The following is a 19,191-nucleotide window of genomic DNA, read 5'->3' as shown; positions in this document are numbered from 1 at the left end:
ACATCTGTGCCAACCTTCCTCTATGTTGTATGTGGGTGGCCACCACAGCATGGCTGATGAGTGGTGTAGGTCCACTCCTGGGATCTGAACCCACGAACCTGAGCTGCTGAAGCGGAGCATGCCAAACTTAACCACTAGGCCCTGGAACCGGCCCCAAGGTAGTTCCCTTTTAATCCTAGTTTAAGATTTTCTTTTCATATTAAAAATGAATGGGTATTGAATTTTATTGATTGTTTTCTCTGCGTCTATTGGCCTATTTTAATCTGTCAATGTAGTCAATTACAGTAATGTTAAACCATCCCTGCAATCTTAGGGTTAAATCTACTTGGTTATAATATCATATTATTTAATATACCTCTGGATTGATTTGATAATATTTTATTTAGGATTGTTGCTCCTATCTTCATAAATGAGTCTGAATTATAGTTATTTCTAGTGTTATCTCCTTGGTAGTTTGGTATCAGTGCTACTAAATTAAATTTCCCTTTTTTTAAATGTTCTGAAATAGTTTGTAAAACATGAGAATTACCTGATCAACGACTTCATAGGATTCATCCATAAAACTCTATCAAACCACCTATAGAACCAAGGCTTTTTCATGGAGCTCTTTAACATTTTAGAATTTTATATGGTAATTAATCTACTTAGATTTCCTACTTTCTCAGGACAGTTTTAGTAATTTATGGTTTCTGTTTCATGAGGAATGTATATTTCATCTAGAATTCCAAATACATTGATATAGTTTTCTTGTAATTTAAAATTAATTATATTCATGGTAATAATCTTTTTTTCTTTACTGATTTTATTTGTGCCTTCTTTTGCCTCTATCTTGATCATATTTTATCTTTATTTTTACCTTTATCAAGTTTTTCCTTCTATTTTGTTTGTGCTTGTTTTATTTCTTGTTATTTTTTCAACTTAGCTCATTTATTTTTAGTATCTCTAATTTTGTGATAAATTAAGGGTGCCACTTTGGCTATATTCAATGAGTTTTGATATGAGGTTGTTCAGTATTCAGTAGTTTGTTGCCTCCATTTCTGTTTCCTCTTTACTTCTAGAGGTACTTACAAATGTGCATTTTAATATACAAATGTAAAGATATTTTGTGTTCTTTGTTGTTAATTTCTAACTTTATTTCACTGTGGTCACAGAACATGACCTACATATAATTTTAAAAGATATTTTGATTTTTTCTGGTCTAATAGAGTCTAAACATTTTCTATAAATGTTTCATGTATGTTTGAAAAGAAATGTATATTCTCTGCTGCACACACAGCTTTTCTCTCTCCCCCATATATACAGTTTGATTGTGTTACTCAAATAATTTATATCCTTATCTATTTTTCACCTACTTGATAAGTTGGGGATTCGTCAATTTATCCCTTATAGTTTATCAGGTTTCTCTTTTTATATTCAAAGCTATACTTTTAGATGCATAAATTTTCACGACTTTTAGTTCATTGTGGTATAATTTGTCTATTTATCCATATGAAATATCTTTTTGTCTTTTTAAAGCATTTTTTGAATTGAATTCTATTTAATATTGTAATAGAACTGCTAAACCAGCTTTCTTTTTGACAGCATTTGCTTAACATCTTTCTATTGCTTCATTTTCAAATTTGCCGTGTCTTTTACTTTAGATACTTCTATTGTGCATGGTATATAGATATTTTTATTCCAATTTTATTTTAGTTTTTGACTTTTAGTCAGTGTTTAGTCCTTTCAGTGTTTAGTCCCTATTGGGGTTACTGAATTATTTTTAACTTCTTCTTGTCATCTTATATTTTATTTTCTATATACCCAAGTTTCTCTGTGTCTGTTTTGTCTCAATCCTAACTTGTCTTACGTAGATCAAGATTTTTGGTCATTTTCTTTCCTCGTTGAGTGTATAAATCATGCATTTTATTTCTATTCTTCTCTGGTGATTACTACTAAAATTTTAACCTATGTGCTTAATCCTGTATTTTTCTAAAATCTTATAGAGTTAATAATATTTGTATTCTCTCCCTCTAAAAAGACCAAAAACATTATCATTGACTTTCCCTATTCTCTCTGCACCTCCATATCGTGTGCTAATAATGTGTGCAATTATAGTTCCATGTAGTTCCTTAAAATACCTGTTATTTTTTTATGGTCAATACTTATTTAGACTTAATATACTTTACTAATATCCTTACTACCCATTGGTTCTTGCATCTTACCCACTCCCACCCCCAACTTCATCCTGAATTTATTCCCTTCTTTTTTGGAGTAAAACCTTCAGTAACTATTTCAGAGAAGTTCTGGAGGTGGTGTACTTCCTAAGTATTCCATCTTCACACTAGCATGATAGTTTGATGTAATATAGAATGCCAAATTTATAGTTATTTTTCCTTATCACTTTGAAAATATGCTCCATTATCTTCCTCTGACTCTCATTGTTTTATAGGTGATCTGTCTTTTCTCTTGGATAGTTTTTTAAGAGTTTCTTTTTACCCTTAAATTCTAAAATGTCCCTACAACATGTCTAGTTATGTATTTTTGTATTATTATTATTTTACTCTTGCTTAGTAATTCATAAGATTTTCCATAGGGACTCATGTATTTTTTGAATAGACAGAAGTTCTCAGTCATTAATTTTTCAAATATAACCTCTTGTTCCATTCTCTCCTCCTTGCACTCCTTCATGGTGGATTTTGGAACTTCTAGGTTTATCCTTTATGTCTCAACTTTTCTTTCATACTATCTAACTCTTTAACTTTTTTGCTGCATCCTGGGAGAATTCCTTATCTCAATTTTCCAGACACAGTATGCATTTAGTCCACTATCTTGACATTAGAAATCTGAAGTGCATACTTAGAGTAAAATGGGACCCGCATTTTTCTCTTTCACCTTGGAAGGATCACTGAGTGTCACTCATCTCATCATGTTAATATTTCATAGTCAAATAACTTTGAAGGGAAAGGAACCATAATTTATTAAACATGTATGTGTGCCAGGTACTGTACCAGATGCTTTTTCAAATTTTACATAAATCCATACTATCACCTCATTTCAGAGAACTTCCAAACAAACATGCTGAAGAAGGGCAGTGCTCAATTTTTGGCCAAATTAGAAATGCTCTACTATACTGTGTATCTTCAACAAGGGAATGATATAAAACTAAGTATTGAGCCCCGAGATTTTATTGCACAGCAAAATCATGGTAGGGATTTCTAGGTAGATGTTTCTGGAACTCTCAGTGAATAGTGCTGCTTACTATTTTTATACAGAAAATCTTACAAAATTAGGCATTATTAGAACAGTGTTTCCTTCCATAACAGCATGAACAGTGTAATGATTAATTTTTGGGTCACAGGAATGTTTGGTGTACTTTATTAATAATAAACGGTAGAAATGGGATTTTTAAGGTAAAAGGGCACTATTCCATTGATTCAGCTTTCTTTTTTAAGTACAGATAAGGAATTTGGTGAGAAAGGCTGTAGTAAGAGTTGAGAAGTTTCTGTCAATTAAAAAATACTCACGTCTTCTACTGTCCTGTTCACCCTGGAACTAGTATAATACTGTATACATGGATTAGAAAGATGCCATAAATGCAAGGACGTTAAGCACAGTCTTTTTTACCTGGAGGTCCAGGAAGACCAGGTGGACCCTGTATTCCAGGAAATCCTCGTTCTCCTTTTTCTCCAGGCAAACCAGGTAACCCAATGTTTCCTTTTTCTCCTACAGTTACACCAGTCCCAGGCCTGGGAATTACCTTTATTATGAAAGAAAAAAATAAAGGAACTCAAAGAGGAAGAGGCTTGTTTTCCTGCAAATAACCTAGCAGCTACATACGATTACAATGGCATCATTTTCATGAAGCGCTCAGATGTAAAATCACTGACTGCTACATAAAGTATGAGTCACATTCTATATCACTCCTATCTTTCAACTGTTTAGAAAACGTCTAATACAAGTAATAATATTGCCACCCTCCTGAGCCCAGGCTTACAGAGCTAGAATTATTTTTGATGTCTCTTATCTTATAATTCACATTCAATTCATTCCAATCACCTAAGCCTGACAGTTCTTTACTGAAAATGTCTCTCCAGTTTGCTCCCTTCTTTACTGTTGCCACAGCTACTATCCTCACCTCATGCTTGGACTAACAGAATTACCGCTGAGCTTGCCCCCTTGAATCTAAGTCTACTGTTAGGATATGCTTCCTCGAAAACCAATTTTTCTCTGTTAGCTATCCTGTTTAAGGACTCAAAATTGTTCACTACTTCTTACTATATCTGATGTTACTTTTAATGCCAGACTCTGTCAAGAGTCTTCTGTCTCACTTCTTTCACCTTCTGTTATTTCTAGCAATAAGTTCTTAGGAGAGTGAGGTCTGTCTGGTTTTAACCACTTCATGCATCTTGCACATTCTTGCCTTTGCCTTTGAATATGCCATTCCAAACATCTATCATGCCTTCACTCAATCTGTCCCTTTATCAATACACATTTCTTTCTTCCTCTCAAAAAAAAGAAAACTCATCTCTTCCTGGAAGGTTTTATTGATTAAAATCAACTAACTGATCCTTCCTTTCCTCTCTCTCTGTCTTCTTAGAACCTCAGTATCTAAAGAGTTTCATATTAAACAATCTAAATATAAATAAATTAAACTCATAAAGCTATAAAGATAAATAAGCTTTAGAGTTAGGAAACTGTCAGTCTGGTATAAATCAACACCCACTGGCAAAGTGTGATATTTCATCCTGGCTTTATTGGATATAAGAAATATTCAGACAAAAGAAGACTGAACGTCATGGAACCTAGAATTGAGATAGTAGTTCAAAAGGTAAAGTGAGCTGCTGGATAGGACTGCACTCTCAAGATGTCCATTTCTTCTGATAGTCATCAAAATTTTATCATCTCATTTTATAAAGAAATTATTTCTTAGAGAACTAAAATCTAATTTTAAAATAAAAGTGAATAAAAATAGTCTAAGATCTTCTTCAAGTATATCCTTATTAGATTTGGTAACATACTAAGTATCAATATCTGAGACTCACTTTTGACAAGAAGAATTAAATTAATGTTACTCAAATAGGTTTTATGGACCTTGCACCTTTGAAGCTTCAATGCAGTCTAAAGTCAAGAGTCTTACCAAATTTCAACCAAACGAAAACCAATATGTCAAACTGCAGCAATGATATTTTATTCTTAATAAGATTGGAAATATATTTGACTTAAATTTCATGGTGAATGCAAACATGATGGGAAATCTTTAAACTCCCCAATTATTCTTTCATAGAGCAGTTCCTACATTTGTTATTAAGAGCTCCTAAGAAGCACACACTCAGGGAAGAAAGAGGTGTGAATCAGACAATTACAAATTGAGAAAACCTATTAAGACCCAGTCCATCTTTCTCCTGAGCTCTGCAGGGGAAAAGACCAATCCCTAGTTCCCCAACAGTTTCTTTTATTGAACCTTTGTAAGCAACGCTTGCACCACCTGCTGGTTACTTGAGAAATGATTTGGCAATCATGATGCAAAACAACCCAATGCCATAATTTTGGATCTTTACTATAGAGAAGTAATATACAGGCAGAACAATACAAAGACTTTGAGGTCAACATCACTGAAGGTTTTAGATGTAAAGACTTTTAAGCCAGTAGGATAATGACTTGGAATTTTGTGTTCTATGAGAAAAAAGGTATAGAGTATATAATTAAGGCACAAAAATGAAAATGCATCAATAAATTTGATAAATGAAGACTAAATAAAAAAACTTACACGTCCAGGAGGCCCAGTTGGTCCAATGTCACCTTTCTGGCCCTGTTCAATACAGTTGTAAAACAGGTTAGTAAAAAATCACATGAAAACATCAATTTCCTCAAAAACATAACAGATAATTGTTTCATAAAAACCTGGAAATCCATAAGAAAATATCTCAAAGAGAAATACAACATGAGGTGGTGAAAAAGTACTGAGCTAAGCCTGGAAGACCTGTGATGTTGTCTCAAATTTACTAGCTATACAATCTTGACCAAATCAATTAACTTCTCTGCCTTATATATAAATCAGACTTATAAGGTATTTCTAGCTGTAACATCTTTTGATTTTAAGATTCTTATTTTCTAGCAAACTATAAATACTCTATAAACAAGACGGTGAGTAAAAAAACTGGTACCTCTAGAATCAGTTGAAACCATTACATTTTTTACATTTAGCCATGTTCCTTTTCATAAAACATGTCAAGGGCATAAATTTAGTGTCATTTCCATTAGTGACAGATATTTTAGAGCTGATGGACTTTATCATCAGGAACAGGTAATAAATCATAACTGCTTTTGTGAGTTTGTACTTAGAAGCTAACAAAAGACAAGTTAGGACAAAACCGCTACCCTTAACCAGTAGCTACAACAGCATAAAGAACACAGTATCCAACCGTTACTCTACTGGCCAAGACCTAAGGACAGATGTCTCTCTCACGTCACTATTCTCGTTCTAGATTTGTTCATAGGAACTTTTCATCTATCTATAAGCTCATTTTAGTTTAAAGAGTTACTCTGTCCTATAACTTTACTTACTACCTGAAAAAAATTTCTTTTCTCTGAGTATATCTGCCTTTATTCTAACTGTGCCTCTTAGGCCAAGCTAGAACTTGGATCTAGTTTAGAGATAAACCACCGTTAAAATATGCGCCCTCTGGGTACATTCAAGTTTGTAACACCTTTCCCTTCTTGCCTATAAAACAAAGCTTTGCAGTTTTGATTTTCATACAAAGCAACTAGAGACTAGAGAGATTAGAAAACTGGATATTTTGCTCTGCTATAAATAGAGGAATTGTGTGCTTCATACATTCTTTCAAAGTCACTTTTAAAATAGGTAACTAAATAAATGACTTCAGTCAGGCTTCATAGACAAATGAAAAAAATGACAAAGAATTAGCCACAGACTTCCAGAAAATAATTCCTTAGAGAATGGAAATGTTTAGTGGAGACATTCTAAATTCACAGCTATAAGCCCATTTAGTATGAGGACCTCACTAAAATAGTGTCGAATTCTCTTTCTGGAGAACAAAAGTTTTGCTGATAGATGCTCAAAAAGTAAAGGCATCAACTTTTCACAATGGAAATGCTAAAGTTAAACAATTATTCATGTATTTACACCACATGGACTGTGATTTAGGAAAATGAATGAAAATTTAGAGGAAGTGGTATAAAAAGGAGCAACACCAAAACACAGATAAAGAAGGTATGTTTTGAATTAAAAAGTTAGTTATTTAGAACTTTTTCATTTATAAATCAACTTTGGGAGAGAAAAGGATTATGTTAACTAGAATAAAACCAGTCACTTCAAAGTATTAAAATTCTTACCTTTTCTCCATCCCTTCCTGCTTCACCAGGGTAACCAGGATCACCAGGCAAACCCTTTAAAACATAGAGGACAGAGTGACATCAGCACAAATGGTGGAGTAAAGACCTCCAAAACTCCTGTCCTCCATAAAAGCAACAAGAACACTGGGAAAAATGATCAGAGTCAACTGTTTTAGAACTCCAGAAATTAATCAAAGGCTTTCAGCAATCCAGGAAGCATTCATTGAAAAAAAATGCCTGAATCTTGGTAAGAACACAGCACTTTGTGGCATTTTAACTTGCTCGATTCCCATCACTCCTCCTCAGTCCTGCAATAGCCTTGAAAACCAACAGCTCACAATCAAGGTGGAAAACCAGCAGCCTAGCAGCAATTGGAAGGGAAAGAACTGGATTGGAGCTTCTTCAAAGCCCCAGTTCTCAGAGAATTGTCATTATTTGACCTGTCTGGTGGTTCCCAAAAAGACCCCACTAGCAAGACTATCTTTATTTGACCTGACTTGAGTTCTCCCAGTGCAAATAGAGAACAGCTGTTCCCCTGGGGCTATCTGTCGAAAACAATCAGAAGCAATTGTTGAACATCATGGCTGCCTAAATCATGAAACAAAGACGAGTTGCTCCAAAAGAAGCCAGGAACTGACACCCTGAATTTACCTCCCCTCATGCCATTTTATATGTTTAAGCCATTTGTGAATCTAGAGTTTGTAAGTTGAGGATTGCCTATTTAACAAACTCATGTGGAAACCAATTTATCTGATTTTATTTCTTCCAACTTCCAGTCTTGTTAAGAATTATTATCCTTTTCCTTCAGAATGGTCTCCAAGTTTCATCAAATTTTCTGTCCTTGAAAACCTCTTTTCACATCTACTGTGGATACTCTTTATACCGAGCCTGCTTGAAATAATGTTCCTGGACTTCCATGTTTTTATTTTCCTCTTTTTTGGGTAGAAATTAGAATTATCTGTCAAACTTTTTACTGAAAAAAACTTATGTTCACACAAAAAATTGTATGTGAATGTTTTCAGCAGATTTATTCATAATGGCCAAACCATAAACAACCAAAACATCCTTCAATAGGTAAATAAATAGACAAACCTTAGTACATCCATACAATCAAATACCACTCAGTAATAAAAAGGAGTGAACTATTGATACACAGTACAATGTATTATGCTATGTGAAAGAACCCTGATTCAAAAGGCTATATACAATATGATTTCAGGTATATGGCACTCTGGAATAGGCAATATTATAGGGGCTTCGAGTAGGGGGAAGGGGAGGGGATCACTACAAAAGAGCATGAGGGAACTTTTGTTTTTCATTATGGAGTTGGTTACACAACTGTATGTGTTTGTCAAAACACACAGAACTGTACACTAGAAATGGTTCATTTTATTGTATACAAATTACATCTCAATAAATCTGACTTAAAAAACAGAGGAATTTCAAATTGATATTCAAAAGAGAAATAAAGGATAATTTCTATTCATTTAAACTATTTCCAAACCCAAGCCTCTTTGCCATCCTGCTTCTCAACTACCAAGTACAAAATGTTGCCAGTTTCTTTGTGGGGGTGGGGGATGGACTTGAACTACTCACTGGAATTCCTGGTTGGCCATTCTCTCCATCTTTGCCTGGTTTACCCTATAGGATTCACAGAAATGCAAGAATATGAATTTGTTATTTAGGAAGTATGAGGTTAAATAATATAACAAGCTTAATTCCTGCCTTGGACTATATTAAGTAGACTTTTTAAATTTCAATATTATAATAAACATGTCAGTCGTGACATTTTGAAGCAACAAAACTAGGATTTAGGAGGAAAGAATAAAATTACACACACACACGTATATTTAAAATTTTTTGCAAAGAGTATTAGTAGTCATAACACTTACTCTTTTGCCAGGCTCTCCTTGCTCACCCTTCTCACCTTTCACGCCACCTGGAGGACCCTGTACACACAAAAATAGTTTTACATTGGTTCATGGAGCACTATGTATGAACACCAATTTACATTAAATGATGTTAAATCATTTTAGGTTACTTACTGGAGGACCGCGTATCCCTGGAGGTCCAGGAGGCCCTCGGTCACCAGGAAGACCCTATGTAGTAAAAGGGGAAAGGAAAGCAACATTAATACTGTTAATACTAGAACTAGCTAGGAACACTTTTAACAACCTGAACTATAGATTCATGTAGTATAACCAAAGATAAGAGGATGTTTCTAATTCAAAGTTGAAATCTGCTAGGCAAAAGAACCTAGAGCCATCTTTGCTTGTTCAGTTAATTTCTAGTGTATGTACAAGCAAAGTTTTGAAGTAAATAACAAGACAACACTTAAAATGAAAGTATTAATGATTTTTTATTCTTATAAATATTTTATAAAAAGCAAGAGTACCTAAAACTAGGAGATTTGGGGGCTATATAACACACATACATTTGGACAGATAATTAAATGGCCCAATCCATATTGATGGTAGAATTTCAATATGATTTGTCCTTTATTCTTAGCATTTAAATAAAACAACATGCACACACACTGTTTGTTCAAGAGTGGCCTATAAAAGATATATTTGATCCCCTCATCTACTCTAATAGAAGCAAGATATCAGATAATTATTTCTAAACACAAAAGTTTATAGAGTAACACCATCTTTCTCCTCGTATATCAGTGTAATGTAGAGAACACAATAATCGAAGACAATAAGAATCTACCTTACCATGACCTAATTTTGTACATGAATGCATTATTTATAACAGCCCAAAATGGAAACAATCCAATGTCCATCAACCGATGAATGGATAAACAAATGTGGAATATACACACAAAGGAATATAATTTGGTCATAAAAAGGAATGGAGTACTGATACATGCTGCAACACAGATGAACTTGAAAACATTATACTAAGTAAAAGAAGCCAGACACTGAAGACCACCTATGGTATGATTCTATTTATATAAAATGTCCAGAATAGGCAACTCTACAGAGCCCAAAAGTAGGTTAGTGGCTGCCTAGGGCTGGAGAATTTGGGAAGAAATTGGGAGTGACAACTAATAGGTATGGAGTTTGGGTGGGGGTGGTGGATTAAAATGTTCTAAAATTAGATTGTAGTGATGGTTTCACTACCCTGTGAATATACTAAAAAAAATAGAATTGTACACTTTAAATGGGTGAATTGTATGGTTTATAAATTATATCTCAATAAAACTCTTTAAAAAATTTATCTCAAATCCTTGTTATTTTTATTTTTTTATTTTTTATTTTTTTGTGAGGAAGATCAGCCCTGAGCTAACATCCACGCCAATCCTCCTCTTTTTGCTGAGGAAGACTAGCCCTGTGCTAACATACATGCCCATCTTCCTCCACTTTATATGGGATGCCACCTCAGCATGGCCTGACAAGCGGTGCATTGCTGCGTGCCCTGGATCCAAACCTGGGCCGCCAGCAGCAGAGCACATGCACTTAACCACTATGCCACGGGCTGGCCCTTGTTATTTTTAAAATAGCTTAACATATAACTATACTCCAGCTTATGATGCATTTTAATGGAATGTCACTTTCATAGCAAGATTTTCATTGATTTCCTCTCTACATACTCACTTGATCTCCTTTCTGAAACTCTACATCAATTGGTCTTTTCTGTTCACTGATCTGCCCAGGTGGCCCAGGGGGGCCCTGAAGACCTTGCTCACCCTGTTTGCAAGATAAGATAAGAAAGCGATATTTCATAATTTACATATACAATAATAATATAACATGTAAGCTAAGTCAGTTGCAAGAAGCAAGTGAAGGAAAAAGACAAATTCAAATGACTATGAAGGGAGAAAGCTGAGGGATGAAGAATCAACATTTTTCTTTACTCACCTTTTCACCCTTGGGTCCCTGGAAATTTAAGCCCATATTCCCCTGAAGAGAGAAGTTTCAGTTTAAAATCTCATTGACAATAACAAAATGAACCCACACCAAATAAAAGATGTAAAGAAAAAGAAAATTACCTTTGGTCCTGGAAGTCCTGGTGGACCAGGAGGACCCTAAGAATAGAAGACACAGAAAAGGAAAAACGTGTTATATTAATGTCTATTAAAATATTATTTGGTTTCATAAAAAGTGAGCACTAAAAAAGCCCTTCAAAATAATATTTTCCTGTTATTTTTCTCATTGCTTTCTAGTCAGAGACACACACTTAAATTGATTTAAACAAACTAGATGAATGTGGAAACTTCTTGTGACAGGATGTGAGTGGGCAGGGGAAGAAATGCAAGGATGAATAGAGGCAGAGAGGTAGCACCAGTGCCAAAAATCAGTACAAAAGTTAATCTCAACAAACATATCAAATTTTTCATATCAGAATTATAGGTAAATTTAGGTACCATGAGACAGTTAACTCTAGTTCTAAAAATCGTGTGTTTACTTTTTTAGTCTAGTTTTATTTTTATGTGATCTGACTTTGTATATTTGAGAATGTTTCAAGGTTTAAAAAGTTAAATAGGCATTTGTCTGCCCCAGTATTTTACCTCTTGATCTCAATGGACCAATTTATTTACATTTTGCACCTTGGTGGCATTTCTAAGACTTTGCTTCACCTGTTGAATCAGGGTTAATTAAAGGGACATTCAGAAGTATAGAGTGAATCAGTTATGTGGCCACAAGAGTTACGGAAATTCAAGGTGTAACAACACACCTAGTGTATACCAATGTTGTAACAAGAGAGTTAGGAAAAAGTGCCACAGTCCAGCTTCTCATGCTTGGTAAGACATGTACAACGAAAACAAACTAAACAAAGGGGTTTTCTAATCCTCTCCTAAAGATTTCTAGGAAAGCAGAAATCACAATCTTTTCTGGTAGATTCTTCTAGTATTTACCAAACATTATTTCCTTCATTGAAGAATAGAGTACCAATTGCCACAAGCAAAACTGTACAATCTATAAAGGTATAATGAAAACTGTCACTTAAATATATGGTAGATGAGAGAGAGCGTGGCACATGAGAAATTACTTTGACTGAAGTACAAATTTCTTAACCTTTTAAGAAGGCAACAGCAAAGCTCTAAGTCCAAAACATGACTTGAATGAAATCTAAGTATTTCATGGGTAAAAATACTTAGAATTCCTTAGAGTAGGAAATACGAGTGACCACAGAAGTAGTAAAGTAAGAGAACTGGTTGCACATTCAGGGTCTTGAGAAGTTTTTGCTTCTCTCCTTTGCTTATCCCCCTGCAGAGTGATTCACTACCCTCACCAATCCTACTGTTTTGTCACAGGCCCCTAATCAATGAGAGCCAATAATTTTTGTAAATACCTGTTTTTGTTCCTCTTAAATCGAAAACTGCAGTTTGAAGAAACATGTTTCATCAAGTGACTAGAGAACTGCCTTAGAAGACTTCATGAGATGGCCAGAATCGAATTCAACACTGACACATCAAAAGGTAATCAACAAAATACTTTATTTTAAATCTTTCCTTTTGTGTATCTTATTTTTTCCATCTATAAAATGAAGCTATTACTTAGCATATATATTGTTCACCATAACATTGTAAAATCTCCTGTAAATAAGAAATTATAGATTATGAACATTGAAAATGCATTACAATTTCAAGTAATATAAATAATATTAATATTTGTGAATGAAATCAAAAGAAAAGGAGGAGAAATGATATTATAGAAGCAAGCTTACCATCAAACCTGGTGGTCCCGGGGGACCAATTGGCCCTGGTATCCCAGTGGGACCAGCTGGGCCCTGTTATAAAGGAAGTAAAGAAAAGGATGAGAAAAAAAAAAAACATCACTGCACCATACAAAGAACTAAATGGATGAAAATTAAATTCACGTAGTTATCAGAATTCTGTTCTACAGTTCCATAATTCTGCAGTATTATAAGCAGAATTTTAAAATGTATAAGAATAAAAGAATTAAGTAACTATAAAGAAATTCGACTAAACAGAATGGATGCAGCTTTTAGAAAACTGATGTTTTACAGTGGTAGACAACAAATGTAGGACAAACACATAGTAAAGAAGTTTTACAAAATAAATGATAGAGATGGACATTTAGTGGGGCTTTCATGCTAGAAATTGGAAGGGAAAGGCTACTAGTTTCAAGGTGGCTTCTTTAATTTTAAAATAGAAAATAAGATTAAAGACAAAGAGGGAAGTGAGAATAACTGGGGCAAAAGAAAGGGAGTGATGCAATCGTTGTGAAACACAATTGGGCATTTTAAAAAGTTGAAAATTTGACTGCCCTGAAATCTAACAATTCCATATGTAGGTATAAAACTTGGATTGTTTTGTGATTTTTTTTTAAAAATCCCAAAACAACCCAAATATTCAACAATATTTTTGGGGATCAGAGAGAAACTGTAGTATGGTCACACAATGGGATATTATACGGAGGAACTATAGCGACATACAATAATATGGGTGAATCTTAACATATCAAACAGAAAAAGCTGCTGAAAACTACGTAAATATTATACTACTTTAAAAGCAAAACCAAATGCTCCATTGTTTAGCTATATGCATATGTAATAAAATTATTTTTAAGAAGCAATGGAAAACTCAGGATGGAAGTTCTATCCTGAAAGAATGCAGAAGGATATGACTGCCAAGGAAACTACAGGTTGATTCAAAATTATTTGTAATGTTCTAGTTCATAAACATTGTGTTGATGTCAGAGATGTTCACTTGGTAGTTATGCTTCATAATGTACATATATTTCGCATGTAGTCTGCTGTATTTTCAAATATTACATAATAAAAATTTATGAAAGATCAAGGGCAAGATTGACAGTACTTAAGAGCATATGGACGGGTGACAACAAGTATGGAACGAGAAGGTAGTTATGAAATAAGTCCCCGATATTGTAACTTAGTGATCAAATATTAGAAAGCACTGATTTCTATTTTTGGCAAAGGGATCAATCCTCGTGAAATATAAACCTCAAGAAACTGACTTCCTAATCTATAAATAGTCAAAAGTTATTGCTATCTCTATGCATGTTATCTGTAGGCTAACATAACTTTTTTCTTAAGATTATACTTGATGTTCGCCATGCATAAATTTTATTCCTTCAGCCTTCAAATTATGTGCATATGTTATGCATAACTGATAGTGTTACAAATGACATCTTGTAATATCTTAAATGGGAGACCTATGGATTTTATTTTTAATGAGATCATTTACAATTATTAGGACTACCCCTACCACCCTACTGATCCCCACAGCACAAGAATAAGAATATAGAAGCCTATTTCTGCTGTCAAAGCCAACAACAAACATTTCCATGGAAGCTGAGAAGAAAGGTAAAAGAACAAAGTAGTGCTTCTTAAAATTCTCCCTGGTCCATATTGCTTTTATTTTCAGGTACAAAGTACATGCAATGTCTATCAAACTTCAGATGATAATTTCTATAACTAAAATAGCGGGTACTAAAGGCTGAGGAGAAAATAGTGATGCTGTGATCTAATTTAATCAATATAGCAAAGAAGAAAATCACTGGGTGCTTACTTGTATTCCAGGAGGACCGGGATATCCTGGACTACCCTTTGGTCCTGGCAGTGATGACATAATTATACTACCTGGTTCTCCCTGAAAGAAGCCATCAATGGAAGTTGTGAGTAACAGTTATGATACATGAAAATTGGCAAAAGCACAAAAAAAGAATCTGAGAATTCAATTTGTCACATAAATGTCCTGGAAGATTAGGTGATCTCAGTAATTAATGTGACTAAATTTACCTCTTAAAAGGAAATGAGGAAGTGGCCAGAGTACACTGAAGTACAGTCAGTTTATTAAGAGCCTGTGGTCTCTTCAGTTAGTCATTCATTTAAAAACATTTATTAAATATTAATATTTGCCAAGAATTTTGTCAGGCTCTGGATACTCAGTAGTGAAGAAAATAAACAAGATCTCTGCTGTCATGATGCAAACAATATACTGGGGAAATACAGACCATAACATGTAAATAAGATGACAAAATGTTCTGTTAAGGGCTATGAAGAAAAACAACATGGTACATGATAAAGAAATAGTGGAGGACTAAAAAGAAATGATAAATATGTGACGTGATAGAGGTTTTAATTATTGCTACGATGGCAATCATATTACAATATATAAATGTAGCAAATTGACATGGTGTACACCTTAAATTTACACAATGTTATATATCAAATATATTTCAGTTGAAAACAAAGTAGTGGAGGAAATTAGTTTGGGTAGTCAAAGAGGGGCAATCTGTGAGGTAACATTCAGGCTGAGAGCTAAAGGATAATAAGGAGTGGGCCAGGTGAAGATGGGAGAAGAGTGTTAGGTAGTGAAAGCAGCATGTACAAAGGACTCGAAAAGAGAAGAGTTGGGCACATGCAAATAACTTAATGCAGACCGGTGTCATCAGCAAGCCAAGGGAAAAGTGGTTTCAAGATAAGCCTGGAAATGTAGGCAGGGACCAGAACATTCAGGTCTTACAGGCCATGGAAAAGAATGTGGAATTTATCTTAGATGCAGTGGGAAGCTCTTGAAGGTTTATAAGCAGGGAGATTAAATTATTGATTTACGTTTTAAAAAGATCATTCTTGGCTGTTTTGTAGAGAATAAATCAGGCTGGGAGGTGAGGGTGGGGGTGCGAGCAGCGAGAAAAGAGACTAGTTAAGAGGCTATTACAATAGTCCAGATGAGACATTATGGTTAGTGTGGTGGCAGTGGAGATGGAGAAAAGTGGATGAATTTAAGATATATCTTATAGGCAGAGTTAACAGTATTTAGTGATAGAATGGAATGAGGAGGTGTGTGAAGGAGTAGAAGATAAAATACTAACTTTCAGGTTTTGGGCTCATGCAAAAGTGTACATAATATATAGTGATGCAAATTTTAGAGCTGAGGAAGCCAGAGGGCGGAACAGGTTTATTTTGGGGTCTGGGTTAACTTTGAACATGTTAATTTGAATGTCTGAGAGATCTTTGAGTGGAGATGTCAGGGAGGTAGTTTCATACACGCATTTAACTGAGAAGAAAAGTCTGTTTTAGAGATATAAATGTAGGTATTCAGTAACTAGATAGTAATTGATACCATGAGCATTAATAATATTGCTAGGCATAGAGGAGTAGAAGGGTCAGGACTGTGTCCTGATACCTGCTGGAGAGAATAGAATGAGATTGCACAGAAGACTGCAGTATGACCAGAGATGCCGAGGAACAATCAGGAAAGGGTAGTGTCACAGAAGCCAGGGGAAAAGAGTATTTCTAGGGGGAGCAGGTGGTCAACTATATCAAAATGTAATGAGGACTGAAGGTATCAGAAAAGAAGTTTGAGTCTGATATACACATTTGCAAGGGTATCAGCACATAGAAGGTACTTAAAGGCACGGGGATAAAGGAGACTACATAAGGAAAGCTTGTAAATGTGCACCTGCACAACTTTTACAATCATCCCTTTTAAGTCAGAGATATTATCTGATTAAAGTTGCAGGCTTTCCATATACTTTATTCAAAATGTTTACCTTCTCAGCATGAGATGCTTACCTTCATACCTGGGATCCCAGGAGGTCCCTATTATTAAAAAGAAGAGGGATTATTTTATATATATATGTTAAGGGAGCACAGTGCTTTCTAAATAGAGTCCAAATTGAGTAAGACTACCATAGGGTCATTCTGAGTACAATGTATCTTAGGACACTTAGAGATGACATTTATATTAAATATCATAGAATCTTTGCTCTTACCCAGCAGAAGGCTATACTACCTTCTTTTTTAGAAAAAAAAAATCCTTTTCTAGTTTTCTACTTTAAAATGTACTACTTTGCTCCACATGAACGCATTAAACTCACTTTCTACACTTCTGCTTCCTCTGTTAATTCCTGTGTTCATTATAATCTCCAATTTCATAACTTACTGGAGGACCCTGCAGACCAGGAAAACCGGGACTGCCTGGAAATCCACGTTCTCCCTAGAAAGAGTTAAAAATAAAGAGCATGGAGGAACAAGAAACAAAGCATGACTGTACCAACAATGACTTATTGAAAAGGTTGCTGTAAAACCATTTTGAAACGTGCCAGATTGCCAAAAATTCATTAGCCTTCACTTTCCAATTACTTCAATATCAACTATCCATATCAATTCAACCTTCTAAGATACCTTTATCCCTACTCATCAATCCCAATCAGAAATGAAGAAAAAAAATCATCTACCTCAGTCATTTTCTTCTGACAAATCCATTTGGAGACAATCATACCACAGATTCCTGGCCATCGTCACATTTAATAGTTAATGATTTGCCCCAATTTCCTGCCCATGTATTATATAGATTCCTATTTTAACTGCCTTATTTCACTTTTCTTTTATTATAAACTATTTCAAATTATTTTTGTAAAGAAGAAAAGATAGTAAGAAAGAATGTCATTAATATCACCAAGAGGACAATAATAGCAATAGTCCTAGCAATTGCAGGTCATTATGTTTTCCAGGCACCCAATTTTTCTCCCTCACTATTGTAAAGTACTAACATGGACATTTGGTTTAGAAAACAAAAGCTAAAACTGCTGTAGAAGAGCCCCAATGCAACGTCCTTTCAAACACCTATATGCCATAGTAATCCTAGAAACATCCTTGTCAGAGGCTTAAAAGAGTAAAATTATTACAGCTGTGTGCCTTTGACTTATTTTCCAATACCTATCTTTCCAGCACTTTTTACACATGGAAAAAGTAGGCCCAGAGAGAAAGGAAGTGGCCTGTACATCAAGTTTAGAAGACAGAAAACAAAAGAACCCATATATTCTGGCTCCATCTCTAGGTTTCATTCTATCTTACATAGCAAGAAATATAAGAAACCATTTAATCTGAAAGTATACATAATAAATCCATTGTTTTAAAATTTGTTGCTCATATAATTGGGGGCCTCAAACACAAACTAATCATGAGATCTGCTAAGGTACTGCTCTATAAAAAGAAAGAAAAAGATCCCTTTAATCATTTAACATTCTATACTCATTGTTGATACATTTGGTCTTCAAATTTCCAACTTTGGCTAGTGGTGTGTTTCTTGTTCAAGGCATGCTGGCATAAAACAAACAAATAACCAGAACAGTCACAAGAATGTAGCCCACTTTAATACGCAATGTGCCATGCAAACTATTTCCACATTGGTCTTATCACTGTAAGGTTGCCGCAGTTGAAATGAAGAACACAAGTAAGCCTCACAAATCCAAAATAAAAATTATACTATTATTATTCTTATTATCAGCAAGGGTCACACTGGCCTGGAGAAATACTAGAGCTAAAAATAATTTTATTGCCTTCGAGTATATACTACAATAGTTACCACAATATATGGTCTTCATAATGCAAAACAGTTTGTTCAAGTTATTTTAAATATATGCCCTAATATAAAATCTGACACATGCCATTAGTTAGAAAGATCTAGGGTATTTTATGAATACTTTTCACAGAACATTATGTGAAAAATGGAAAATGCCAAAACAATATACATAAAATAACACCATATTGCATTAACCTATAGGAAAAGGGAAAAACTGGGGGAGTAACAACAGAGACTATAATATGTAAGCTTCCAAAAAGAGCAAATTTTCCTCATTTTTTCCTTGCTATCACTTTATATTAAATCCAAACAGTAGACCAAAGACAAAAAAGTGGGTCACGAAAAAATGTTTGTCATATGTAAAGTTTTCTTTTTCTTTTTAAATTGTTAAATTCATCATTTTGCTGATGGAGAAGAGTTTCAGGTTGCATACTAATAGTTTATAGTAAAAATTGATGTGCTGTATTATAGATATATTTTTAGAATTTTTCCTAAGGAAGTTATTAGGCAAGATAAAAAAATTATAAAAGCATGAATTTTTGAAAACTTAAATTGTA

General features: G+C 34.3%; 1 protein-coding gene across 2 annotated transcripts in view; it reads right to left on the bottom strand.

The window, feature by feature from the left end:
• Window positions 1-19,191, bottom strand: part of COL4A5 (collagen type IV alpha 5 chain) — a 229,582-nt gene that overhangs the window by 97,158 nt on the left and 113,233 nt on the right. For both annotated transcript variants that reach the window (XM_058536479.1, XM_058536480.1), the window contains exons 7-19: window positions 17,213-17,266; window positions 16,843-16,869; window positions 14,834-14,914; window positions 13,006-13,068; window positions 11,327-11,362; window positions 11,196-11,237; window positions 10,932-11,024; window positions 9,378-9,431; window positions 9,225-9,281; window positions 8,929-8,973; window positions 7,333-7,386; window positions 5,747-5,788; window positions 3,604-3,736 (exon numbers count right to left, since the gene is read on the bottom strand). In XM_058536479.1, coding sequence (XP_058392462.1) covers window positions 3,604-3,736; window positions 5,747-5,788; window positions 7,333-7,386; window positions 8,929-8,973; window positions 9,225-9,281; window positions 9,378-9,431; window positions 10,932-11,024; window positions 11,196-11,237; window positions 11,327-11,362; window positions 13,006-13,068; window positions 14,834-14,914; window positions 16,843-16,869; window positions 17,213-17,266 — 781 coding nt within the window. The remainder of the gene's footprint in view (window positions 1-3,603; window positions 3,737-5,746; window positions 5,789-7,332; window positions 7,387-8,928; window positions 8,974-9,224; window positions 9,282-9,377; window positions 9,432-10,931; window positions 11,025-11,195; window positions 11,238-11,326; window positions 11,363-13,005; window positions 13,069-14,833; window positions 14,915-16,842; window positions 16,870-17,212; window positions 17,267-19,191) is intronic.

Source organism: Diceros bicornis, chromosome X, assembly GCF_020826845.1.
Source record: "Diceros bicornis minor isolate mBicDic1 chromosome X, mDicBic1.mat.cur, whole genome shotgun sequence".
Taxonomy (NCBI): domain Eukaryota; kingdom Metazoa; phylum Chordata; class Mammalia; order Perissodactyla; family Rhinocerotidae; genus Diceros; species Diceros bicornis.
The sequence above is the reverse complement of the archived record's forward strand: the minus strand, read 5'-3'. Positions and strand labels throughout refer to the sequence as shown.